General features: G+C 35.9%; 4 protein-coding genes across 5 annotated transcripts; 3 read left to right on the forward strand and 1 right to left on the reverse strand.

Annotated features, from left to right (window-relative positions):
- Window positions 1-5,314: 5,314 nt before the first annotated feature.
- Window positions 5,315-6,731, forward strand: LOC103862997 (GLABROUS1 enhancer-binding protein-like). Its single transcript, XM_009140734.3, has one exon. It carries the CDS (start codon window positions 5,428-5,430, stop codon window positions 6,502-6,504), a length of 1,077 nt encoding a protein of 358 aa, XP_009138982.1. The 5' UTR covers window positions 5,315-5,427; the 3' UTR covers window positions 6,505-6,731.
- Window positions 6,732-9,590: 2,859 nt separating this feature from the next.
- LOC103863014 (putative glycerol-3-phosphate transporter 2) lies at window positions 9,591-13,517 on the forward strand. The gene is made up of 2 exons (XM_033288136.1): window positions 9,591-12,278; window positions 12,775-13,517. Exons 1-2 carry the CDS (start codon window positions 11,345-11,347, stop codon window positions 13,353-13,355), a joined length of 1,515 nt encoding a protein of 504 aa, XP_033144027.1. The 5' UTR covers window positions 9,591-11,344; the 3' UTR covers window positions 13,356-13,517.
- On the reverse strand, window positions 13,508-14,053 carry LOC103863022. Its single transcript, XM_009140761.3, has one exon. It carries the CDS (start codon window positions 13,786-13,788, stop codon window positions 13,618-13,620), a length of 171 nt encoding a protein of 56 aa, XP_009139009.1. The 5' UTR covers window positions 13,789-14,053; the 3' UTR covers window positions 13,508-13,617.
- Window positions 14,054-14,304: 251 nt separating this feature from the next.
- Window positions 14,305-22,699, forward strand: LOC103863030 (E3 ubiquitin protein ligase RIN2). 2 transcript variants are annotated; one of them, XM_009140773.3, is made up of 13 exons: window positions 17,328-18,620; window positions 19,021-19,338; window positions 19,530-19,607; window positions 19,939-20,025; window positions 20,118-20,239; window positions 20,432-20,528; window positions 20,631-20,736; window positions 20,817-20,974; window positions 21,070-21,207; window positions 21,285-21,352; window positions 21,431-21,649; window positions 21,748-21,992; window positions 22,075-22,699. In XM_009140773.3, the coding sequence occupies exons 2-12, from the start codon at window positions 19,099-19,101 to the stop codon at window positions 21,920-21,922; spliced, it is 1,488 nt and encodes a 495-aa protein (XP_009139021.2). In that variant the 5' UTR covers window positions 17,328-18,620; window positions 19,021-19,098; the 3' UTR covers window positions 21,923-21,992; window positions 22,075-22,699. The 2 variants fall into 2 exon arrangements, with proteins under 2 accessions (XP_033143718.1, XP_009139021.2); XM_033287827.1 differs by lacking the exons at window positions 19,530-19,607; window positions 19,939-20,025; window positions 20,118-20,239; ... (6 more) ...; window positions 21,748-21,992; window positions 22,075-22,699 and having other exon boundaries at window positions 14,305-18,624; window positions 19,021-19,264.
- The last annotated feature ends 3,338 nt before the right edge of the window (window positions 22,700-26,037 follow it).

Below are 26,037 nucleotides of genomic sequence, written 5' to 3' on the forward strand. Positions count from 1 at the left end.
TTAAAAAGTAGTCTATAGTGAACTAAAACGGAGGAGTATTGTTTAGTGATAAATTTGCGTTAAGGGAATTTGAAGTGTGTTAAAGCTTTAACACAACATAGAACTTTTTACCAAAAAAAAAACACAACATAGAACTGGAGCGAGATTCAAGAGAGATTTCTGGATACAGAATCTTATACACATCATGCGAATATGCCAAGGCTTACAGTTGTGACACATGTTCACTTCAAACGAATAGCATCTAAAACATCATAAGAAATGCTCAGAAAAAAAACATCATAAGAAATAAACATAATCCATAAATTCTGTTGTCTGAACAACACTTACTATCATTAGACAAAAAGTATGTGTAGTGGCGCTCTCAGACTACTACACAAAACAAGAATCATTGAATGTACACCGATATGATGTTTCCTCATCTCAATTGTCTTAGTAGTCATCAGATGGACCTTGCTCCATCATGTGCACAGGAAGTTTAAGTATTTCTTTAGGGTATCTTCAATTGGTTAACATGTTTGTGTGTGTTTTACTCTAATATTTGTTCTCTTTTCCCCTCTAACAAGAATATTTTAAATGTATTTTGTTATTAACATTTGTAATTTATTTCGACAACGTTTTATTTTAGTTTAGAAACTTACAAATTGTACCAAAAATAACTTTATTTTAGCTAGATTTTATTACATATATGAAATTAGCTAGCTTCTAAAATAATATAAAATTATTTATATAAATTTATAGTTGTATTATGAATATATTAATAATTCTATTAAAGCATAAAACACAAATATAGAATCTTTTTAGATACAAAACTATATAAAAGTTGAAAGGTTAGTTTATAAATAAAATTTAGCATTTAGTGTCTTCTTAATTTTGAAAAATATTATTTATCTTTGTTTTTCTCTCAAAATGATGCATTGTTGGAGACTGTTCCTTTCTTTTCCTATCTTTATATTTCTCCTCCAAATGTTGGGTGCTGCTCCAAATGTATTATTACTAAGGTTAAATTACACAATATCTTTGCAAGGAAAATAAGATGACAAAAAGGTAAAAGTTGGTATTTGATGAGGCATATCATATGTTGGCGGATAAAGATCTGAGCGGATAACAAATAACTCGTAGCGTTAAGATAATCACATGCATTAGACCAAAAAAAAAAAGATAATCACATGCATCATTCATTAGCTGTAATCCGGTTCATGTAGTTTTTCTTTTGTCGAAAATATTACCATAACAAAAGAGGATAATCTTAGAACAGCAATGCAGGGTTTTAAAGACTTTTAAGAGCTATGGAGTCCACCAAAAAGTTAAAACCCACTCCTTCTTCCTCTTCTGCAAGAAGCGAGTGTGGTAAAATTTCTGTACTGTTCGCGGACTCTACTGAAACGTGGTGGTCCGCGATTGGTCTATTTTTAATTTTTTTTTTTTTTTTAAATCGAACAAAACAAAAAAAATATATAAAATCTCTACTAATAAAAGGGAGCTTTTGAGGCTCCATAGGGCGTCCACATCAGCGGAAAAAAATCCTCCCGAAAGATGACACGTGGCATAAAATATAGTTTTACATTTTAATATTACTTATTTTCGAAAATTGTAAAAAAATATGTAAACATACAGCATAAAAAAATGGAAAAACTACATTAAACATATGTAAGATTACTATTTTTCACTTAAAAAAAAGATGGCTTATCTTCATAATGTAATATTACCGTTTTATAAAAAACATTATATATAATTTCGAAAATAATATATATATGTAAAACATACAACATAAAAATGGAAATACTACATTAAACATATGTAGACGCCATTTTACATTTAAAAATAAAAATAATATGTAAATATACAACATAAAAAAATGGAAAATTTACATTTAACATATGTAAGATTACCATTGTTCACTAAAAAACGGTTTATCTTCATAATGTAACATTACCATTTTATATAAAAAAAAAGAAAAAAAAAACATAATATAACTATTTGACTATTTGTCCAAGTTCTTCTATTAAACATTGCCGTTTTACATTAAAAATGGAAAAATACGTAAAAATTTAAACATCTATCTTAAAATATAAAATAGCTCCATAGGGCGTCCACATCAGCGGAAAAAATTCCCCCCGAAAGATGACACGTGGCATAAAATATAGTTTTACATTTTAATATTACTTATTTTCGAAAATTGTAAAAAAATATGTAAACATACAGCATAAAAAAATGGAAAAACTACATTAAACATATGTAAGATTACTATTTTTCACTTAAAAAAAAGATGGCTTATCTCCATAATGTAACATTACCGTTTTATAGAAAACATTATATATAATTTCGAAAATAATATATATATGTAAAACATACAACATAAAAATGGAAATACTACATTAAACATATGTAGACGCCATTTTACATTTAAAAATAAAAATAATATGTAAATATACAACATAAAAAAATAGAAAATTTACATTTAACATATGTAAGATTACCATTGTTCACTAAAAAACGGTTTATCTTCATAATGTAACATTACCATTTTATATAAAAAAAAAGAAAAAAAAAACATAATATAACTATTTGACTATTTGTCCAAGTTCTTCTATTAAACATTGCCGTTTTACATTAAAAATGGAAAAATACGTAAAGATTTAACATCTATCTTAAAATATAAAATATAGACATTAACTAAATATAAAGTATAAGAAAGCAAAATACTCAATATATAGAAAAATAAATAATAATTAAATATTATAAATATATAAATATACGAATTATATATACAATAATAAGTAAATGCACAATTTTTAAAAAATGGAAAGAGTACATTAAATATTAAACATCTATCTTAAAATGTAAAATATAGATATTAAGTAAATAGAAAGTATAAGAAAAAGTACATTAGTATTTAAACATCTATCTTAAAATGTAAATCAATCTTGAAATATAAAATTATTAGTAAACAGAAAGTATAAGAAATAGAAATACACAATATAAAGAAAAATAAATAATAGGTAAATATATAATATAAGTAAATACTAAATTTAAAAAATTGGAAATTACATTAAGATTTAAAAATATATATTAAAATTTAAAATATAGATATTACGTAAATAGAAAGTATAAAAAATGGAAATATACAATTTAAAAAAAAAAATGGAAAACGTACATTAAGATTTAAACATCTATCTTAAAATGTAAAATAGAGATATTAAGTAAATGAAAGTACAATAAATGGAAATACATATACACGAAAATAAATAATAAGTAAATAATGTAAATATATAATATATGAATTATATATGTAATAATAAGTAAATACACAATTTTTTAAAAAATGGAAAAAGTTCATCAAGCATTAAGCATCTATCTTAAAATGTAAAATATATAATATAAGTAAATACACAATTTAAAAAATGGAAAAAAGTACATTAATATTTAAATATCTATTTTAAAATATAAAATATAGATATTACGTAAATAAAAATATAAGAAATAGAAATAAACATTTTAAAAAATGAAAAAAGTATATTAAGATTTAAGCATCTATCTTAAAATGTACTTCTATCTTAAAATAGTAGTAAATTATATAAAAAATGGAAATACCACATTAAACAAAAAAAAATGTATAGTATTACATCAAGAAAGTCCCTATAAAATTTATTATTCCATCCACATCAACCTCACACTATTAAGGAAAATTTCAAAGCACTCGAGCAAAAAAATGGTTTCACCATCAACTCTTGCCGTCCCAGAAACCTTTAATGACCTTGAATGATATTTTTTTATAACAACAAACTTTTTGTAAGGTGGATTCATTGTTGGGAAACCCGCAACTTCCAAAAGTCAAACTTATTCATGGGAATTGAATTGCTTTTCATAGACTCAAAGGTATTCTTACAAATTTAAATTAATCTAATCCATAATTTTATTGTTAATATTCATACTAACTCTTTCATGATCAAACCATTTCAGTTAATAACCATTCAAGCGTTTATCCCGAAACACTTCCTTCCTCGCCGAATCAGGTATTGGTTCATGTTGGTTTAATATCGTTTTTGGTTTACTAACCGGTTTAGGATGGTCCTATTGTAAATATAATTTAAGTTGGTTTAGCATATATTATGTTTAAAATAACTTAAATTAAATAATAATAATATTATGCTTAAAATATAATTTTAGAGAGTTTTCAAATATAGTTTACAGAACATTATAGGTGATGAATTTAATTTATTAAATTCGTTTATTACTTAAAACTAAGTTTTTTAAAAAACATACTGAGTTATAAATATCAATGATGGATTGGTGAGTATAACATGAAAACAAAAATATAAATATCTGATTTTCAAGATAAGAAATTTAGCTTTTATTCAGATACTCAATATATAATATCTTAAACTATTTTTTGAAAAATATACATAATTTATATATATAGATTAATCTTCCAAACTTAAACTATTATATTATATATGAATAATGTTTTTAAATAAAAATAATTTCTGATTTAAAATAAAAATAAAAACAACAAATGGTTATTTTCAAATAATGGATGTAATTTACATAATACTATCATTTAACAAGTATTCGATGCGTTTTGATATATCATTATTTTCTATTTTCAGAAAACAATAAATTGTTAAACATCAATATCATCTAGGTTAAGTATACGAACAACACAAATTCAAACATCACAAAAAATATTTACATAACCATTATAATACAATAATTTAATCAAAAAATACAATAAAAAAAATATTAAAAAGAATAGTTATATACTTAATATTTGAAAATAAAAGATATTTTTGCTAAAACTGTACTTACCTGGCCAAGGAGATCGACCATCCTTTTAAGGATCGATCGAATGTTGAGCATGTGGTCGATCCGAAAATACTCTGCAGTTTAATAAAACCTCTAAAACATTTATTCCAACACTCAAAAGATAGTTTTGCTAAATATGATAACTAGATAGCCAATAAAATTACAAAAAAAATATTTAAATAGTAAAAAATATGTTAATTTAACGTGTTAAAATTTAAAAATAAATTTTAATTATGACAGGCATTTTAACATTTATATAAATATATATCAAAGCCTAAATATAAATAATTTAACAACTTAAATTAGAAAAAAATAAAAATCCCGGGCGTAGCCCGGGTTAATCCCTAGTAAAAAATAAGAACCCAGTTTTCTCTTGCTTTGGGTTAATCCTGCTCTTAGGCGGAGCCGTTTGCTAGTCCATGGTTGGTTACATGGGCCTTACTGAAACCCACAAGGTCCAACAAACATAGATTCTGTACTTTCACTGTTTGTTTCGTAGGTTACGCGTAAAATGGAAGTCTTATTTTCAATCGAAGAAGGAATAGTACCTTTACACAACATAGAACAAACCTAAAAAAGCAACCTAGTCGACGGCGACAGGAGAAGAGAACTCAGATCCTTGTCATGGCACCAAAGGACAAGATCGAGAACCCTCCTGCTGCTGCCTCTTCCAGCGAAGAAGAAGAAGAAGAAGAGTCTGGCTCCTCTGTAGAAGCCTCCGGATCTTCTTCCGATGACGAAGCTGGCCATGTCCAGTCCAAGCTCACTCAGAAATCTCCAAAGAAGAAACCCGATTCCGATTCCGAAGAAGACGAATCCGATTCCGATTCCGCGCCCCCGACCAAGACCAAGCCTCTCAACGCTGTCGTGACCTCCGGATCTGTCCCCGCGTCGAGCTCTACAGCGAAACGTTCTCTAATGAAAGCAGACGAGGAGGAGCCTAAGAAGAAGGTGAAGACATCTGCAACAGAGCTTCCCAAGAAGAAGGACGAAGAGGTGGTTAAGAAGATCTCTGGAGAAGACGCGAAGAAGATGTTTCAGAGACTGTTCTCCGAGACTGACGAGATCGCGATGCTTCAAGGCTTTCTTGATTTCACTTCCACTAGAGGTGACCCTTACGAGAACATGGACGCGTTTTGTGATTACGTGAAGACGCTGATTGATTTCAACGCCTCCAAAGCTCAGATTGTTACGAAGCTTCAACGGTGTAAGAAGAAGTTTGTGAATATAGTGAAGAACGCGCTTAAGAAAGGAAGGACTGAAGATAAGGTCACGTGTTCTAAGGATCTTGACCAGAAGGCTTTCGAGTTGTCGAGGAAGATTTGGGGAGTTAATGGTGTTCTTCCTGCTAAACCGAGGAAGAAGTCTAATGATGTTGTAAAGTCACCTCCTTCGCCTTCCCACACGCCTAAGAAGGAAGTGGAGAAACGAAAGGGGAGTGTTGTGGTGGATGCTCAGCTCTCTTCTAGTAGAGAGGTGGCGTTGTTCTTCAAGGCGGCGAATGTGAGTGTTTTTGGTTTGGATGAGTCTACGGTGAGTGCGGTTTGGGATATGGTTGAGGATGGAGCGAAGAAGAGGGAGGTGGAGGAGAAGCTGAAGAAGCTTAAGGATATGCAGGTGGAGCTCTGTTTGCAGAGAACTGCATTGTTGGACACTACTGCGAAGATGATATTCAAAGACAATGCCTCGTCTTCCACATGATGTACTGATGGTTTGTTCCTTTTTAACTCTTTTTAGTATATGCATAGCTTGTGGAACTAATGCTATCGTTAAGTCTTAGTCAATATTTTTCTTTTATGCCCTTTTGTTGTTTGGATGCTTGGTTTGGGTATAAATTCCCTTATGTGGAATGAATATTTATTCCCCTTGTTATATGATTTTGTGCTACTCTGGTTTAACTCTAATCACATTGTGTTATTAGGATGCCATGCCACTATGTTAACTTTCTCTTCTGGTAGTTTGGTATATAAAGTTACGTAAATGGATAGAAAGTCTCTGCTTTGCTTGTTTTGGAAATCAGCTTTTTTGACTGCTACTATGGAAGAAAAACATCCTTGGATTTCGTTTCCATTTCCTTTTGTGGAAGACTTAAAGACTTTCTATCCATTTACGTAGCTATATTTACGTTACAGCAGGAAGTCAACATGCTTAGCACCCTTTGCAAAAAGGGAACAAATCCTTTTAGGTTACACTGTTACAGTTATGAAACGATTTGTCAATGTGTAGTAACTTGTAAGCTTATGTGGGTAAGCTTATTCTATTTGCTGCAATCTTAAGACATTCGCCGGCAATTTTTCCTCATATGCTATCCTTCTCTCAGTCAAGCTATTGCTTTCCGAGGACGGCACAGTTTGTAAATTGATACTTGCGACGAGATAACATACCTTTGCACCTTATCCCTCACAAGGGCTGAAGAAGTTTCTGATACCTTCCTCAACTTTGGTGGAAACTTTCAGACACCCAATGTGTAGGATTTAGATTTGAAACAATTACACTCAAGGTCACTTTTCATCTTTTTATATCATAATAGGATACTTATTGCTACACACACTTTCTTCCAACAACCTATTAAATCCTAACTAAAATACACTAACCGTAACTCTACACTTTATTGACCTAACTAGAAAATAGGCGGGAATTAACCTCAACCACACATCTACCCTCCTATCCAACTGACAAGATTAATTCTAGTACACTTTGACAAGATTTATATCTGCCTTATTTTATGACCATTAGATCTACTATTGTAGCTTTAATATGAATGGTCCAGATTAATCCTATTTTTTTAACACATCATCATCTTTATCAGCTGTCTTTTTTTGTCCTGATAAATCCAAAAAACCCAATCTTCAGCCATTAGCTCTCTAGATTAATCGCCGGTGAATGGAGTTCCAGTGACTCCCGTTGAATTTCGCGACGGACAGGGAAATAATGTTACGAATTGTTCTCGTTTTCCCGACATGCCCTTGCTTGAATTACAAAACAATGTCGTCTACGAGTTCTTCACCGTCACAGTCATGGCTGCGGCACCTCCGGTGGTTTTGAGTTATTGGCCTCTTAATACCAGAGAGCTTGCAACTAGACTTACCACACCACTGAAACTTACCACACCCCCGGTTAAATTGTAAAGAATATATGGTGTCTCCACCACCATTTTATGACGTCACCGCTGCCATTTTATGGCGTCTCCACCAACTTTCTCCAGTGTTTATTCCATCGTTCTAGTTTTGCATTATCAAGTCAAGGAATGTAAATGATGATTATCGTGTACATGTAGATATTGTGTACACGTGGATATTGAATTTTGTGTACATGTAGATACAAAATTCTAGTGTACATATATAGATTATAGTTTTCTGTTTTTATTTTATGTATTGTAAGATGAATTGCTTCATAGATTTCAAGTTTTTTTTTACTTATGGTTGTACACAACACATATATATGTAGAGGAGACTGAGATAGAGTTTAAGTCACGGAATGCACCAACGATAAATTTCGTGTACATGTAGATATTGAAATCCGGTGTACATGTAGACATTTGTACATATTTCAAAGTGCATACACAGTTGTACATGTATAAATTTTTTTTCAATTTCCACTGATTTTTAAATTGTGCATTCCTACCTTTGTTAACGTAATTGTGTATAAAATGTTTATATGTACAATCTAAAAGATATAAGTTACATGGGATTGAGATTATCTCCTCCTGCAACTCATAAAATAATGAGTATCATTATAATGGTGTACATGTGGATATCGTTATAATGGTATACATGTTTAATGTTTATGTATATGTGAATATCGTTACAATGGTGTACATGTGGATATCGTTATATGTTGTCCATAAGTGTATTATACAACAGTTATACATGTGGATATCGTTATAACCGTAAGCCATGTACACATAGATACTATTGCCCGCATATGCTTCATCTCACAATGAGTTTTGATTATCTCATATGAGACAAGGTTTTCACACAAACATAATGTCGCTCGCTGAAAATTATGGTACATATAAACACTCAAACATGCCTACACACCACGTTTTCTAACAAGTATACACATGCACATACAAGCTCTAGTATAATGTTTACATATCCACACAAAAACATGCCTACATACCAAGTTTTTTACATGTGTACACCGAATACTACTGAATATGTACACCATCACCCTAACACTATAACTTGAACACTGAAAACAATAATACAATGACCACCTTCAATTACACCAACACCAACAGTAACTAACCTCTGTTGCAGGTGCTTGGTACTCATTGTTATAATCTTCCTCAAATGGACCACACGGCAGTCCAGTTACAGCGCCAAATTCCACCAAAGATAACCTAAACGGATGGCCTCCAAAGACTGGCCGCATCTTGAACTTCTTCTTTGTTATTATCTGTCTAACCAACATTGCATATTCATATTATGTGTCCCCTCTAACACATCTCCAACGAAAATCATGTAATCCACCTTCGAGTAAACATTCAGCCTCAGACTCAGGAAATGATCCTCTGCAAAGAGCCTCGGGCGGCGATCCCTTGTCTAGCACTTTTGTCGGCTTCGTCTCTGCCAAAAAACAACATAGAAAATTAGGGTTAGTGTCAGATTCTAATACACACAAAAATTAAATCCTCATGTACACCCAATCCCCCGTGTGCACACTACAACCTAGTCATTGTGTACACTCAACCACCTTTGTACATACGTACCCTCACATAATATTGTACAACTATACATTCATATTAACATGTACAACATCGCAAGTGGCGTACATACATACCTCTCATCTACCGCTCTCTCCTCTTGTTGCTGAATCTATGTTAATCAAACCAAAAAAAACACCACAAACATCTTAAAAATCTCGGCAATCTAACCAAGAAATAGTCAATCCTAGAATCGGAAAACTTAATCGGAACCCTAACCACACAACCGGAAAGTAGTAAAGCGAGAAAAGTGTCTCCTTTTCCTTTCCCCTTGGATTTTTGTTTCTTCTCGACGACATCGTCTTCTCCGTCAGTTTTAATTTTCTTCGTCGCCGATTTTGTTCGTCGTCTTCTCCAGTGAAACTAGATCTACTTTTACTCACGATGAAAAAAAAAATAAAGTTTTAATTTTTTGTTGGGCACAAGATAAAAAAAAAACTAATTTTAACTCTTATACGTGTCCACCTCATAAACTCCTGCATTTTTAAATTTCAAATCTCATAACTAGTCTAACTAGAATTTATTTGTCCAATTACCAAATTACCCATACTTGGTTTACCTTTACAAAGGCCAAATTGGTCTTCAATCACACTAAATTACCTCACTAGCACATTGTGATCTACAATGTAATTAAAAGATGGAAAGTGACCTGCACTGAAAATAACTCTTTAGATTTCAATGTGTAGAAACTTTTGGTGGAAACTTTCAGACACCCAACTAAGGTCGAATTTTACAAATTACAAGAAACGTATTTAGATTTCAATGTGTAGAACGATAACTCATATTTAACAGACAGCCAATCTCTAACGTGAACACATCAATTAGAATATTGATTTACATAATTGTTCAAGTCTCTAACAAATCCATGCCAATAGTAGTGGAGACTCTGGTTTGCAAATTGCAACTGGTGAATGCAAATAAGTAAATGGCTGAAATATACAGGTAATACCCTAATACAAATTCAAACAATCAGATATGTAATGATGCTATCAGAGGAACTGAAAATGTATAGCCTCATACCTAGCTCAAAATTGCTCTCAGAATCTTAGACAACTTACACAAGATTGTCACCAAAAATGAATATTGTTGTTACAGTTCATTCTTGCAAATAGTCATTTAGTATAATTAAATGATTTATTAACTAAGAGAAAGAAGCATTATAATATATGCTTAATTTGTAGACAGGCAACTTCTGTCATCTTCCTATGATTTAGAGAAAAATGAATATGGACACTAAAATGAAGCATTATTCCAAAGAATGTTACTACTATTAGTTTATAGTTTCTGTAGATAAACTAAACTATTAGTGAGTTGAATATTTCGGTGAACTATTTGATGTTCTTACGTGCGTGCACAAACCACAGACCTGAATGCCGACTTCCTAATTCATATAAACTATTATTAGATAATTCTACATTTGTGTTTATATCAGTGTATGATCTCGTCTTCTGTATGTACTATAGTTTACTTAGCGTACATACTGTGAAATTTAATCTAGAAAATTAGAGGCCAGTGAAGCAAAAGGCTTAGTCAAAAATGAAAAAAATAATATACAACAAAGGGGCAAAACAATGTATTCATGATGAGCTAGTTTCACCTTCTTTAAGTAGTGCTTCTCCTCCTCACAGCCTCTCCAACCATTGAAGTGGTAGAGAACGGGAGTGAGAGAGAATCCCTCCACATTCTCTAATAGTTTTCTGTATGTTGCTCTGCTTGATTTTATAGATACTGAGGTTTCTTGGTATACAAGTGATAGATTTGTTCACAAAGAGACCATAAACTCATGTTTTGTTCTGCTTTCAGGTTTTGTCGATTTGAGGAGTTACTAAAGAGATGGCGTCATGGACATCATCCCAATTCCTGTATGAAGAAACCAAACCATGCGGTATTCAGTTCCTGGAACGTTTCAAGCGTTCAGGAAGACTCTCCTTCAAGCAATACCAAGCCCTTGTCTTTACCCTAACCTTCGTCGCTTACATCGCCTTCCACGCTGCTAGAAAGCCTAACAGCATTGTCAAAGGCACCCTTTCCGCGTCAACAGTCAGAGGCGGCTGGTCTCCCTTTGATGGACCAGACGGAACAGCCTTGCTAGGACAAATCGACTTGGCTTTCCTCTCTGTCTACGCGGTTGGGATGTTTGTAGCCGGTCACTTGGGAGACCGTCTGGATCTCAGGACGTTTCTGACCATCGGTATGATAGGCACCGGCCTTTTCACAGCTCTCTTTGGGGTCGCCTTCTGGGCCAACTTCCACAGCTTCTACTATTTCTTGGGGGTTCAGGTTCTGGCTGGGTGGTTTCAGTCAATAGGTTGGCCTTGTGTTGTGGCCGTGCTTGGTAACTGGTTTGACAAGAAGAGAAGAGGGATGATTATGGGTGTTTGGAGTGCTCACACTTCACTTGGTAACATCACAGGCTCTCTACTCGCATCAGGTCTGCTTAGGTTTGGGTGGGGTTGGTCGTTTCTTGGACCGGCTTTGCTCATAACTTTCCTCGGTCTCGTTGTCTACTTTTTCTTGCCGGTGAACCCTCCAACCGTTGGTGCTGAGAGAGATGGAACTGAAGTTGACTCCACAATGAGGCTTGGTGACACCATTACAGAGAGCTTCTTGGGGTCTAGAATGAGTACTGGCTTCGATAGAAAAGCAATAGGGTTCATGGCTGCTTGGAAGATCCCTGGTGTTGCTCCTTTCGCCTTCTGCCTCTTCTTCACTAAGTTGGTCTCTTACACTTTCCTCTACTGGCTTCCTTTCTACGTCAGCCACAACAGTACGTTCTTCATCATCTTTCAACACATTTTTTAAGCCCGCGGGTTCAGTTAGTTCAGATTGTTCGGGTATCGGTTTGGTTAGTGCAGTTCGACTAAAATTTTGCCGAATTGAACCGTAAAATGTTTGGTTTGGTTTTCGGTAGGTTGGTTTATAAAATTTTTAGCGAAACTAAAAAAAATTGGGTTAAATCGGTTAAAATTTCGGTTAATTCGATTCAAAATTTTGGTTAACAATTTTTTTCTGAAAAACCAAACCAACCGATTACCGAACCGAGTCAAAAACCGAAGTTATTTTTATAAACGTGCCGAATGTGCCGAATCGAACCGAACTAACCGAAATTTTGGTTCTGTTCGGTTAAAAATCTCAGCACTACATTTTATTTTATCGTATGCCGAACCTCGTAGTCTCCTTGGACTATGAATAAGAGCCGGTTGCTACATTTCTCAACACATTTTGTGCCGTGTTATATGTATGGTCTTGTTTACTTGATGCAGTGATTGGAGGAGAGTACCTGTCCGAAGAGACATCAGGAAACCTGTCAACACTCTTCGACGTAGGAGGCGTGGTGGGAGGAGTCTTAGCCGGATACATCTCTGACCAGCTCGACGGCAGAGCCATCACAGCTGCAGGATTCATCTACCTAGCCATCCCAGCCCTCTTCCTATACAGAATCTACGGACACATCTCATTGACAATCAATATCATCCTCATGTTCACGTCAGGAGTCTTTGTGAACGGACCTTTTGCTCTCATCACAACAGCTGTCTCAGCTGATCTCGGTACACACAAGTCTCTCAAAGGCAATGCAAGGGCTTTGGCTACGGTTACAGCTATTATAGACGGTACAGGATCAGTTGGTGCTGCGATTGGACCGGTTTTAACCGGTTACATCTCAGCGATTAGCTGGGATGCAGTGTTTTATATGCTGATGACTGCTGCTTTTATATCTGGTTTGTTGCTTACTAAGCTTATTGTAACGGAAGTGAAAGCTATGTTGTACGGATCATCTGATGAAGGTGAAGCGGCTACTTCTTCGTCGCCAGCAACCAGAGCTCCCATTGATGTTCTCCTCTAAGTTTTTTTTTTGTTTGTTGGTTTTTTCTCTGTTTTTCTTTGATAATTTTTCATTACAAGTGAGAGACTTTATGTTGTTTTTTTGGTTTCTTATTTTCTTTGATCAATGTCTAAAGTTTTAACCTTTGAATGAGAATAAAAGTTACGTTCGCTAATTTAAGAATCAATAACTTTAAAACCAAATAATAAAAGAAGGATCTTTACATGCAAGTAAACCGATGATCAAATCAGCTGAAACTGAAGCAAGATGGGTGTGGAATATGTCAAACGTCGTCACTACTTTCGGGTTTGCGATATCTCTTTTCAAGTTCCTTGGCGATTGAGACGGCGCAGTGGGCAAGCTTGTTGATGTTAGGAACCTTGTAGTTCTGAGCGATGTAGATCCCGCACGCTGTTCCCGTTAGGAAAGAGAAGCTTCTCCTTACTATCCCCATATCTCCTTCTTCTCTTGGATACCTACGCGAGAGAGAGGGAAGGGTTTCTCGGTCTCCGGCGTGAACTTAGATCGGAAGAAAAACTGAATTAGCGAGATTGATTTAAGATTTAAAAAAAGCAAAGAACTTGAGAATTCTGGAAAGTCGAAGAACCGACTAAAAGATCAACTAATGGGCCTGATGGGTACTTGGCCCAAACATTGTTTAAACTTACATTGGCTCGCGCTGGTTATAAACCTTGACGCCAACACAAATAAAAAGTGTAAATGTGTGTAATAAAAACATTAATGACTTATGTTTTCGTTATTCGGGTCATAATTATGTGTTTAAACATAGATACAAACTTACAATAACGTTGAGAAAACAATACAAGTAGAGCTTTTGGTGTTTCACCCAAACCATATATATAAGAAGATTAATTTTGTTTTATGTTCTATTAACCTTTCACTAAAAAACATTGTTGACTCTATATCATTTTTTTTTGGGAATTTAGTGATTTAAACCTCGAACTATTTATTTTTCGGAAGAAAAACCTCGAACTATAATTTTAGGTTTTTAAACCTTAAACTATTGATTTCTTAGTGTCGTTAACCCTCCGTCGACAGTGTAAGCTTTTCTCAACGGAACTCCGTTAAATTAAAACGAAGCGTTTCATTAAATTTCAAAAACGTCATGAGTTGTGTAAGAAACAACACAGTGTTTGTCCAGAACAGCATGAAGTCTTTTACTTGACTCTAAAATCTCTTTCACGACATAATTCTTTAAAAAAAAATCCCAATTCACTAACCCTAATTGCGATGAAGGGCTCTTGATTCTGAGATTTCAGGTGGGTTTCTGAATCAGAGAGTTTTCGGGTGGGTTTCTGAATTGAAGAGATTTCGGGTGGGTATTTGGCTTGATTAAGTATAAATCGAAGGAGAAGGACCCAACTTTTGAGTGAAAAAAGGCGACATTTATGTTCATAATTCTACAGAGTTGAAGCTTGTTGTAGGTTGAAGATGACAAGGTAATCTTTTTTGTTTCTATTGTTGTTGAGTTTCTTTTTTGTTTCAAGCCACGAATTTGGTTTCATATTTTTTTTTTTTTGGTTTCTGTTGACAGAACTATTTTCTTCCGACTACACCTTGGAGGATATTGGGGCAGTGATGGTTTATACAACGGTGGAATTACACGAAGCATTAGGCTGGATTGTCAGGAACCGACTTTGGCAATGTTGAAGCGGATGGTGTTGAGGGCTGGATATGCAGAGAATATGTGTAAGTTTGCTTACTTCCCATCTAGAATAATGGGTCAGAATCGTAAGGATGTGTCTACTGATAGCGATGTTATAGAAATGATTCAGTGTTCACAAGAGATAGAGAGTCTGAATTTGTATGTGGTTAGGGAGGATGATCCTTATTTAGATGATGTTCTTATTGGGGATGATGTAGAAGAGGAACCTGAGGATGATGCACACATTGATTTCTATCAGAATGATTATGTTGACAGTAATGATTCAGATGATGATGATGAAGGTAGTGTGATAGAGTTCTTTGTAGGGCAAGAGTTTGTTTCAAAAGAAAAGTGCAGGGGAACAATTGAGAAGTATGCTGTGAGAGAGAAGGTGAACATCCATTTTCAGAAATCAGAAAAGAAGAGAGTAGCGGCTATATGTGCTCAAGAGTGCTGCAAGTGGAGACTTTTTGCATCAATAAACAGCCAGTCAGATAAAATGGTGGTGAGGTCGTATAAAGGAGAACACAATTGCTATCCTATAGGTGTTGTCGACCTGTACACTGCACCAAAAATAGCTGCTGATTTTCTCAATGAGTTCAGGCACAATCCGAAGTTGACAGCTGATCAAATCATGCAGAGGTTGGGTATAAAAGGTCTCCGGGTTACAAAAACCAAGTGTCAGAGTGCAAGACAGATTATGAAACATATCATTGAGGATGAGTATGCGGAGCAGTTCACAAGAATGTATGATTATGTGGAGGAGTTGAGGAGGACAAATCCGGGTTCTACTGTGATATTAGGAACAAAAGATCGAGTTTTTGACAAGTTCTACACTTGCTTTCAGTCTCAGAAGCAAGGTTGGAAGAGTGCTTGTAGGCGGATAGTACACCTTGATGGGACCTTTCTCAAAGGAAGAATGAAAGGGCAATTGTTAACTGCTGTGGGAAGAGATCCTAATGAGTCGATGTATATCATAGCATGGGCTATTGTACCTGTCGAAAATAAAGTTAACTGGAAGTGGTTTATGGAGTTACTGCGAGAAGATTTGGGATTGGAGGATGGTAATGGGCTTGCTCTCTCTTCAGATCAGCAGAAAGGGTTAATCTATGCCATTACAGAAATCCTTCCTTATGCAGAGCACAGAATGTGTGCTAGACACATCTTTGCTAATTTACAGAAGAAGTATAAACAGATGGGGCCACTGCATAAGACGTTTTGGAAGTGTGCTAGAGCGTATAATGAAACTGTTTTTTGGAGACAACTTGAGAAGATGAAGAACATAAAGCTAGAAGCGTATGAGGATGTGAAGAGGACCACTGATTCTCACTGGTCTAGGGCATTCTTTAGTGACACCACCAAGTCGGCTGCAGTGGAGAACAATATCAGTGAGTCGTATAATGCAGTGCTGAAAGATGCTCGGGAAATGCCTATTATTGCATTGCTGGAGGAAATAAGACGCCATATTATGGCTAGCAACTTGGTTAAGATCAAGGAGATGGAAAGTGTCACAAGCTTGGTGACACCAAAGGCATTGGCGATTATGGAAAAACGTAAGAGGAGCTTAAAGTGGTGTGCTCCGCTGTCAAATGGAAGAGGAATATATGAGGTCGATTATGGGAAGGACAAGTTTGTGGTTCATGTCAGAGATAATACATCTTGTACTTGCAGGGAGTATGAAGTTAGTGGGATACCTTGTTGTCATATCATGGCTGCAATGTGGGCTGAGTATAAGGAAACCAAGCTTCCGGAGACAGTGATATTGGATTGGTATTCAGTGGAGAAGTGGAAACTTTGCTACTCATCTCTTCTATTTCCTGTGAATGGGATGGAGCTTTGGGAAACACATAGTGATATTGTTGTTATGCCTCCTCCGGACAGAATCATGCCTGGAAGACCAAAAAATAACAACAGAATCAGGGATCCAAGTGAAGAAGCTTCTCAAAATTCTAATAAGGCATTAACGGTAATCAACCTCTTACCATATATATTTTATCAATTATCAACCTCTGACGAAAGCTTTTTAATGCAGACTTGTAGTAACTGTGGAGAAAAGGGACACAACATACGCACATGCCCAAAAGAAGTGGTCCCAAAACCACCAAAACCACCTCAAGAGTTTCCTTCTTTTCATGCAAATGCTGTTATGGTAAGCGTTTCCTTCTTTTCATACTATTTGTTGTGGTTTGAAAGTGAACTGATTTTTTTTTTTGCAGACATGTAGCAATTGTCAACAAACCGGACATAACAAGCGTAAATGCAAACTTGATCCTGTTCATAAGCCAACCAAACTGCCTCGAGGAAGACCAAAAAGACAGCCGACCACAAACCCGACCACAGACCTGACCACAGACTGAAGTTGTTTGCTGCTTGGCTTTTTTTATGTTGCATTTGCCTTTTGGTGTTTTAATTAGGATGATTACACGGTTTGTGTTGTTTTGATGATGATGTTTACTCGGCTTTTATTCTTTTGACTCTGAATTTTGTTGTTTTGCTTAGGATGATGGTTCTTTTGTAATGCTATATTTTTAATTTTCATTTTGAAAGGCAAACAAAATATCATGCGAATATTGAAGTAGATAAAGTCTTAACATAATTCAACTTACACATCCAAACAACAACAATGTTTAATACATAAGCCAAACAACAACGATGTTTAATACATAAACGAAACAACTACGGTTCTGCAACTTAAGTCTAAAACTTAGATCTAAAACTCTCAAGCACTTCAATGATCTCACCAATATCTTTCTTCAGCTCACCAATTTCTGTTTTAATCTCAGCCAAATCTTTTGCCATCATTGCTTGTTGACTTCTCAATATTCCAAGTTCTTCATGGTGTGCTTCATCAAGCCACTTGAACACATGGTTTGGACCATATATTTCTCCACATCTGTAAAATCTTCTTCCTGGATTTTGAGCTGTCTTTGACTCCAATATGATTGTGGGAGCTCCACATTCACATTTCCTAGGAATTCCACCTCCCTCAATGTGATTATCCATCTCGTCACACTCGAAATTGTACTTCTTTCCACTGCAAAGCCAAATTTTGAACTGTTATTGGGTTACTGAACTTTCAAAATTTCACCTTTTTGATAAATAAACGAATAGGTTATAAAGAATTATGTTTATAAACAACAAGAACCCTAAATTTGACTTATCTCACCTTGGCTCTTCAGAAAGATGAAAGACCTAATTTTTTTCTCAGATTTGGGGATGAATCGTGTTTTTCTTTACTGGTAAAGGGGTTTTTACACAACTCATGACGTTTTTTAGATTTAATGAAACGCTTCGTTTTAATTTAACGGAGTTCCGTTGAGAAAAGCTAACACTGTTGACGGAGGGTTAACGACACTAAGAAATCAATAGTTTAAGGTTTAAAAGCCTAAAATTATAGTTCGAGGTTTTTCTTCCGAAAAATAAATAGTTCGAGGTTTAAATCACTAAATTCCCCTTTTTTTTTTAATAAAACTTTTCTTTCTCAAAGAAGAATAAGACGAGAGATTGATCTATGCTCTTTCTACTTTTTTTCCTTCGCGACAGATAGAGAGGCCTGTCCTAAACAGAATTTCCAACCGACAACTTCTCGCAGACATCAGGTGTTCCACGCGATTCGATCGGTTTGTACAACTCTTATCTCTTTGCTTGCTATCTGCATTGAATCTTCCTCAGTTCTACGATTCTTCCAGTTTCTTCGATTTATGATATATTTGATTGATGTTTCTTAATGGGTTTCAACCTGTGAAATATGGAATCATGTCTTTTTTCTTTTTTTTTTTTTGCAATGACTTCTCTCAGTTTTGGCTTCCTTAAGGGATATACTCAATTTGTTTTAAAAAAAAATCCAATTTTATTTGATTTCTGTTGCTGTGGAGCTCAATTGTCTGCAAAAGTTTCTGTCTTTCTGATGCAAACAGTCAATTGTATATGTTCTTTGAACTCTACCAAGTTGATTCTGTGATTTATTGTTTGGCCACTTGGCTTTGTGTTACTGATGAGAGATCGTGTTGCTTGCTGCAGATGGAGGAATCAATGCTAATATGATTAAACTGAGATTCTGGGGATTAAGTTTAAGTGGGAAGCTGTTATTTGTTCATAATGGGAATAAACTACTTGTCCGTCTCCGTGGCATCAACAGCTCTGAGCTTTGTTGGGCTTCAAGTCTTGACGGAGTTGTCTCTTGATAAACTTATAGCAAATGGGATGATAGCCAAGAAGAGCATTTCTTTAGCAGACTCTGAGCATTCCCTTGACCTGCTTCTCGGTTCTTACTTTACCATCGCCTTCCTCGCAATTTTTGTGCTCAATGTGTATATTCTGCTGCTAGTTTCTCTCAAGGTAAGAGTCCCGGGTTTTTTTGTTATTCAATATAAGCAATGTTTTTTTTCTATTTGAATGTCTTGTATCATCATGAAAGAAAACTCAAAAATATACGACTTCATGCTGCAGAGTCTTACCGATTTTTAATTGTTTCTGGATATGTCTTTTTTTTACCTGTGGTAATAATGCCTTTTGAGCGTCTTTTGCAGACTCTATTTTTTGGAGATTTATTTAGCGTTGAAGCTAAAACGTTGGTGCTGCGACTATCCAATTACATCATTTACAAGGTAGCTAGCTGTTCTTACTTCGATGATTGAAAAAACAAACTGCCACATACAGTAGTAACCTACATGCTGTGTGTCTGTATGAGATGAGATTCTTGGTGTTTTTCATTACTTAAATATCTGAACTGCTGCAGGAAAAATATATATTAAATGAAAATGAACATAGATTTGGAGGCTTAAGAGAGGACTTTACTTAGACAGATGATTCTACTATATAGTTACTTGTGCAGTTTACATCTCTCTTTAGTGCTTCTGTAATTTTGCATATACATTTTAATTCCTAGCCTGAGTGTCAACAAAATTAATTAAATCCCCTTTTAATTAATTCTCCTAGGGTATATTTCTGCCGCTGGTGATTCCCCCAACAATATTTCAGGGTGTACTGTGGACAGTTTGGCTGACTGTTCTATGCACTTTAAAGGTATATATGTTGACAGTTTGCAGGAAATTTAGAATGATTTTTATTTTTTCTAGACACCACAGTCCTAATGTGAATCTTGTAATGTCATGTAGATGTTTCAAGCTTTGGCTAGAGACCGGCTTGAACGATTGAATGCATCTCCTTCTTCTACTCCTCGGACCTACTTTCGTGCGTATTCTGTGCTCTTCTTGGTTCTCTCTGTTGATTTCTTGTGGTACTTCCTAAACCTTGTCAAATAGAGTTAACTGCTTCATTCTCTATCTCGTTAGGAATTTAAAACTGGAAAACTCATATTTCAACTCTAGTTTCTCTCTGGGCTCCACATATACTTCATGGCCAACGCTCTTGAGTAGACATGAATGATATTTTGAGTAAAATGGTTTTTTTTTTTTGTCATATCTTGCAGGATAAAGCTTTCCCTTATGACATACAAAACAATAGGTTCTTCTGTGTATCTGTTTTTACTTTTTGAGCCATGCAGTATAGCTTTTGAGACCTTGCAGGTACTTAAAGCAATAACACTTGTCTTCTTCGTCCTGCTTGGTCTTTTCCTTTTGAGGTCGTGGTCAATAAAAATACAGAGCTGATCGGATTATCTTTTGCAGGCGCTGTTAATTCATGGGTTTCAGCTACTTGATATGTGGATCAACCACTTAGCAGTGAAGAACTCGGACTGCCGAAAATCTAAGTTTCTTGATTCCATGACAGCAGGTCTTTTCTTTTCTGGTGTTGTGATCATGTCTTTCCTTTTAACCTGGGAATGAATTTCCATGGACATCCACTTTGGATAGGCTCACTGTTGGAATGGAAGGGCCTACTCAACCGAAACCTTGGTTTCTTCCTGGACATGGCTACTTTGGTAATGGCGCTATGTCATTTTCTGTACATCTGGTGGCTGCATGGTTTGGCCTTTCCTGTGGTGGATGCAGTTTTGTTACTCTACGTACGTGTAAGTTTGTTTAACTAACTTTTTATTGTCGCTCAGCTCTCCTGGTTACTTCATACAGGGCACAACATTCAGTTGTTGTATCTTTTACCTGGCAGGCATTGCTCAGTGTAATTCTGAAACGAATAAAAGGATACATTAAACTGAGAGTAGCTCTAGGATCTCTCCATGCAGCCCTGCCTGATGCAACTTATGAAGAGTTACGGGCGTATGATGATGAATGTGCTATATGCCGCGTATGTTTTCTCCTATAGAGTTATTTTCATACACCTTTTCAATAGTCTTAAACTCTTGGATACCTTTTGAACGTCAGGAACCTATGGCTAAGGCTAAAAAGCTTCACTGCAACCACCTTTTCCATCTTGGTTGCCTGAGATCATGGTGCGCTTATCTAGATACCGACAGCTTCAAGTATTATGACTGAAACTGCTGACTCTGATGATGCTTTGGTGCTGGCAGGTTGGATCAAGGTTTGAATGAGGTCTATTCTTGTCCTACATGTCGTAAGCCTCTTTTTGCTGGTAGAACTGAAACTGAGGTGAACCCTCGCACAGCGGAAGTCTCAAGTGATGAGCAGTTAGCTCGTCAGCTTGAAAGGCAGAACAATCCTGGACATCCACTAGCTACTGGATTGTTTCCCGCCGATATACCAAATCCCATTGAAAGTGATCCTTCAAGGTTCGGCTCACTCTTCTTTAATGATTTTCTTATTAACTAAATCAAAGTAACAGTTTACTTTATTTACTTAGTGATCACCCTTTTCTTTCACTAAATAGGGAATTAGGATTGGATCCAAGCTGGCTGCAGACGTGGTCAGGCCAGGGCGTTGATATGGCTGGTCCCTCTAGTGCTTCTAGGTCCGTTGGACTGGGGAGGGTTCAGATGATGATGAGGCATCTTGCATCTGTTGGAGAAAGTTATGCGCAAAATGCACTTGACGATGCTGCATAGAGTCTATGGCCCATGAGCCCTTCACAAGCATGATGTCATGCCACATATGCCTGATGAAATTATCTTCCCGGTAAATTTTAAGTTGCATATTGTTCAGTTCTAAGTTTCTCACGAGTTAATACTAGAACATGTTACGTTTCAATTTCTTGCAGGACTTGCAGAGAACAAACTCTGTTGCTGTGACAGTGAACAATCTTCTCCAGATGTGAATGATAGATTTTGTGTAAAAAATACTGAGCGCTTACTGCACTTCCATTTCAACCTTAGGTTTAGATTAATGATACTAGACATCTCCTTGTCCTTAAGTTTACTCACCACCTAGCATTCCAAGCTTCACCTGCTGTAAATAGAAGGCGTTGGGCATCACTCTTTTGCTATAGAGATCAAGAGGCTTTCTGTTCATTGCTCTCTTGCAGAAAAATAAAAGTTTGGATATTTACAGAAGGTGCTGGCTGATACACTGGTGGTCTGGAGATATCTTGTGGCAGTCTGACCTCGGCTTCAAGCTCGAGGGATAGTGACCAGTCTATGCTGCTACCTCTCCTGTATAAGAATGTGTAATTTACAGTTAAAAGGAAGTAAATGAGAGAATCTACTGTTATTGATCCAGTATAGCCTGTTATGTAGTATATCATCAAATATGTAAACTCAGTTTTCTTTTGTCTACAAATTAAAAAGTGTCCTCCTGTTCCCATGTTTTGAGGTTACTTGGTTTTTGGTTCCTGGAGTTTTTGTTAGATGTTTTAACACATGGAAACGCAGACTTATAGCTCTTTACATCTCTGACTTAATAGGACTTTTGAAAGATCAGTTTATGCTTATATACGGTTATAAGCTCTTTTACATCTCTGAGATTCTCGATACTTGTTAATGCCTTCACGTTCTTCCATTTCATTTTGCATTTTGGATCTTGTCGCTAGCATGAAATGGACAGAGTATGTTTCTATGTGTTGTTCTGTGAACTCTGGTTACTTTAAGGATTAGTCCAAATCTAATTTTAAACAAACTATCATTAAACTATTCCCGAATACTTTTTCAGGGAAAGTAGTCTAAACAAATGTAATTAAATTAATAATATATGCTGTGCCTTGGTTGGAGGAATTATGATTTTCTTTACCAACATCATCTGCTCAACATAAATTAAAGTAGACTAAAATAATACTACTTATTTAAAAAGCGGTCCGAGTACTGATGATACATAGTTAGCTTTATTTTCAAAAATCTAAATAAAAGCTCTTTGAATATATGATGTTATGTAAATATTATACGTATAGCTCTTTCTATGTTTACACAAATAGTTTTGTGTGTGACTAATAGTAGACTCCATTTGCTAAGAAAAATCTGATAAAAGTAATAACCTAATCGTTGCCGTGACGAAAGAGTTTTGAAAACCCTAATTAAATAAATACCTGGAAGTTATAACTACTAGACATTTACAATTTCGATTACATATTGTTGAGGATTCTATCGGTTTCCTGCAAGCTTCAATGTATCTCAAATCGCAAATTCAACGGAAACAATCAATCGCAGTGTGGAAACGAATCAAGCGAGAAAGTAAACGACACAAGAGTTTTGGTAACCCGATGTTCACCGCACTCCTCCGATGTGGAGAAGCCGCTATACTCACCGGAGAGAGAATTAGGTCTCTCAACCTTTCCAATAGATGAAACTGAGAAGTGTACAATCACAGGAGACCTTCTTCCTCTCTATCTCTGTTACAATCACCTAGAGATGAGGTATGATTTAGGAAGAAGAAACAAGAAGATGAGTTTAGCTAGATACACAGAGAAACTCCTTCCCTCACTAGCTCTCTCTCACTCACGATCTCTCTCTCTCTCTGTCTCGAGCTCTCTCTCTCCCGAGCACGAGCTCTTTCTCTGCTCACCGTTCTGTTACAGACCTCGACGTCGTAACCGTATCTTCTCCGTCTCGTGAAGATGACGATGACTTGATCCAGCTCAGAAAAAATATCTTCAGCTTAAGTGGTTAATGACTCTCTTAACCCCACTTGAACTTAGCCAAAGCATGCCCAACTCACGTGCCTTTCATAAGACCAACATTAGCTTGAAACCTTCTCCTTGGCTAAGAGACTTAGAAAATAAGATGACATATTTCTACAATCTCCACCTTGTCATCGATCTTCTTCATGGCTCTACCTTCCCTTGAGCTTTCTCCTCATGTACTTGAGCAAACTTGCTCATCTGCAACTCCCTACAGATTCTTGCATCTTCTCAGCTTCAATACTTCCTGAAATTAGTTTCCTCCAAGCATCTCAACCTGTATCCATCTTGATACAACCTGAAGACTTCTTTGCCATTGCTCCTTTCAACCTCTTAACCGAAGCTCCACCTCAATAGCTTGTCTTCATACAATCAATCACCATCAATGAACCAGACATGAAACTCACAAGCCATGGCTGTGATGTTAATCACTTTTTCATTCCTGAGCACTGTCTTCTTAAGTTGATAAACCGCTTTAACACAGCTTTGTGTTAAGCTCAACTTCTTCATTGATTCTCTTTTGGCAGTTTCTATAAAACCGGAAACTTGAGACGACCACCCATCAGTAACTCAACACAATCCATAAGCTGCTCACTTGATGCTTGACTTGTTACTGTGATTTAAAGTCATCAACCTTCTGCCAAAATCTGATGCCGATGCTAGCTTGAAACTATTTCAGAACTTGAATCATTTGCGGAACATGAATCACTTGCCTCAAACCAGAAGCTCCTTGATTCAAAACCTTTGAAACCAATCTCAACAAACAGTAGACACCAACTGCTTAACCTGAGATTTTCCTCACAACCACTTGATGAACACACTGACTTGAACACCACCCTGCACCGCTGCTGTCGCCAACAGAACACGCCGCTCAACACAACCCGGTTAAGAAGACTTTCGATGTAGAGAATCTCTGCTCAACCTCTGTCCAAACAAATTGTTGTGACCCTGCAACTTGATTTCTCTGTAGACCCATTTGATTCACCTCAAAAGCACCTGAGATCAGAATCAAAAATACTACTGAAAATCTCTTGCAGAAACCAGAAACATACTTGTTTCCTCCCTGAATCAACCCTGATTCAACCAGCCTTCTGTCTAGCCAACTCAACCTTGAAACCTGAACTTGAACCACTGTTGAAACTCCAACAGATCACGCCTCAAAGCTCCACCTTGCTGTGAGTACTTTCGACCGTAGTTCCCTTTCCAATTCCTTGAGTAATTAAGACAGTACCAGCAGCTCAGAAACACTCCTTGTACCCTTTAACCATATCTCTCATCATAAGATCCTGATATATTCAAGAGATACTTTCTTTTACAGCTTCTTTCACATCAATTTCGTGCTCATGATGTAAACTCCACCAAAACTTTTGGTACTTGCATCGTAAATCTTCTCACAGCTGAACCAAAGACTCTTCTTGGCTCACTAACTCTTCCTCTAGTGTTTTTCACACTTAGGCTCCACACTTGTTCAATCTCACAAGTGTTCTTTACTGAGAAGATTTCAACTTTCTTTGATGCAACCAGACAACTTATAACTTCTCAAGTTGTTGTCTCAGAAATCAGTTTTGAAAACATGTTTCTGCCTCAGCCTTCTCTAAGACTTCAAATCAGTTGCAAGCTTCTTGAAATGTCTCTCTTTATGCTACCTTCACACGCCTCATTATACCTTCTTGAAGTGATACACTTTGAGAAAACTTCAGCAAGAACTTGTTTCTCAATCCTCATACGAGAAAATAACCATGATCACTTCAGTCTACTTCATCTCAAGACATTCACAGAACCTGCAACTTCTTATATTTCAGCAACCTTATCTTCTTTTAACTTCAGAGCCTGCCCACATTCTGATTTATGCAAAAAACTCAGACTAATACTTCATCAATCTTCACCTTATACCAGAGATCAAAACACCTTTGATTTCATCTCCAGCAAAGCCAACATAAACCTTTATTTACTGCTGCTTAAAACTCTGATGATACAAGATTCTTTGCTGAAAATAGCTCCACCCAGAAACTGTTTCTCTCTCTCTGATTCTGCCTTGATGTCACTACACTTCACATTCTCTTGTACACACTCTACTTGGTTCTCTTTTCCTTCCTGCTACCACACAAAACCAGA

This window comes from Brassica rapa, chromosome A01, assembly GCF_000309985.2.
Source record: "Brassica rapa cultivar Chiifu-401-42 chromosome A01, CAAS_Brap_v3.01, whole genome shotgun sequence".
NCBI lineage: Eukaryota > Viridiplantae > Streptophyta > Magnoliopsida > Brassicales > Brassicaceae > Brassica > Brassica rapa.

What these genes read in the sequence shown, in the direction of transcription:
- LOC103863014 (XM_033288136.1), top strand. Translation starts at nt 11,345, where the DNA reads ATGGCGTCATGGACATCATCCCAATTCCTGTATGAAGAAACCAAACCA. An exon ending in TTTCTACGTCAGCCACAACA is followed by an intron (nt 12,279 to 12,774) that starts GTACGTTCTTCA and finishes TACTTGATGCAG; the next exon opens with TGATTGGAGGAGAGTACCTG.
- LOC103862997 (XM_009140734.3), top strand. Translation starts at nt 5,428, where the DNA reads ATGGCACCAAAGGACAAGATCGAGAACCCTCCTGCTGCTGCCTCTTCC.
- LOC103863030 (XM_033287827.1), top strand. Translation starts at nt 14,999, where the DNA reads ATGTTGAAGCGGATGGTGTTGAGGGCTGGATATGCAGAGAATATGTGT.
- LOC103863022 (XM_009140761.3), bottom strand. Translation starts at nt 13,788, where the DNA reads ATGGGGATAGTAAGGAGAAGCTTCTCTTTCCTAACGGGAACAGCGTGC.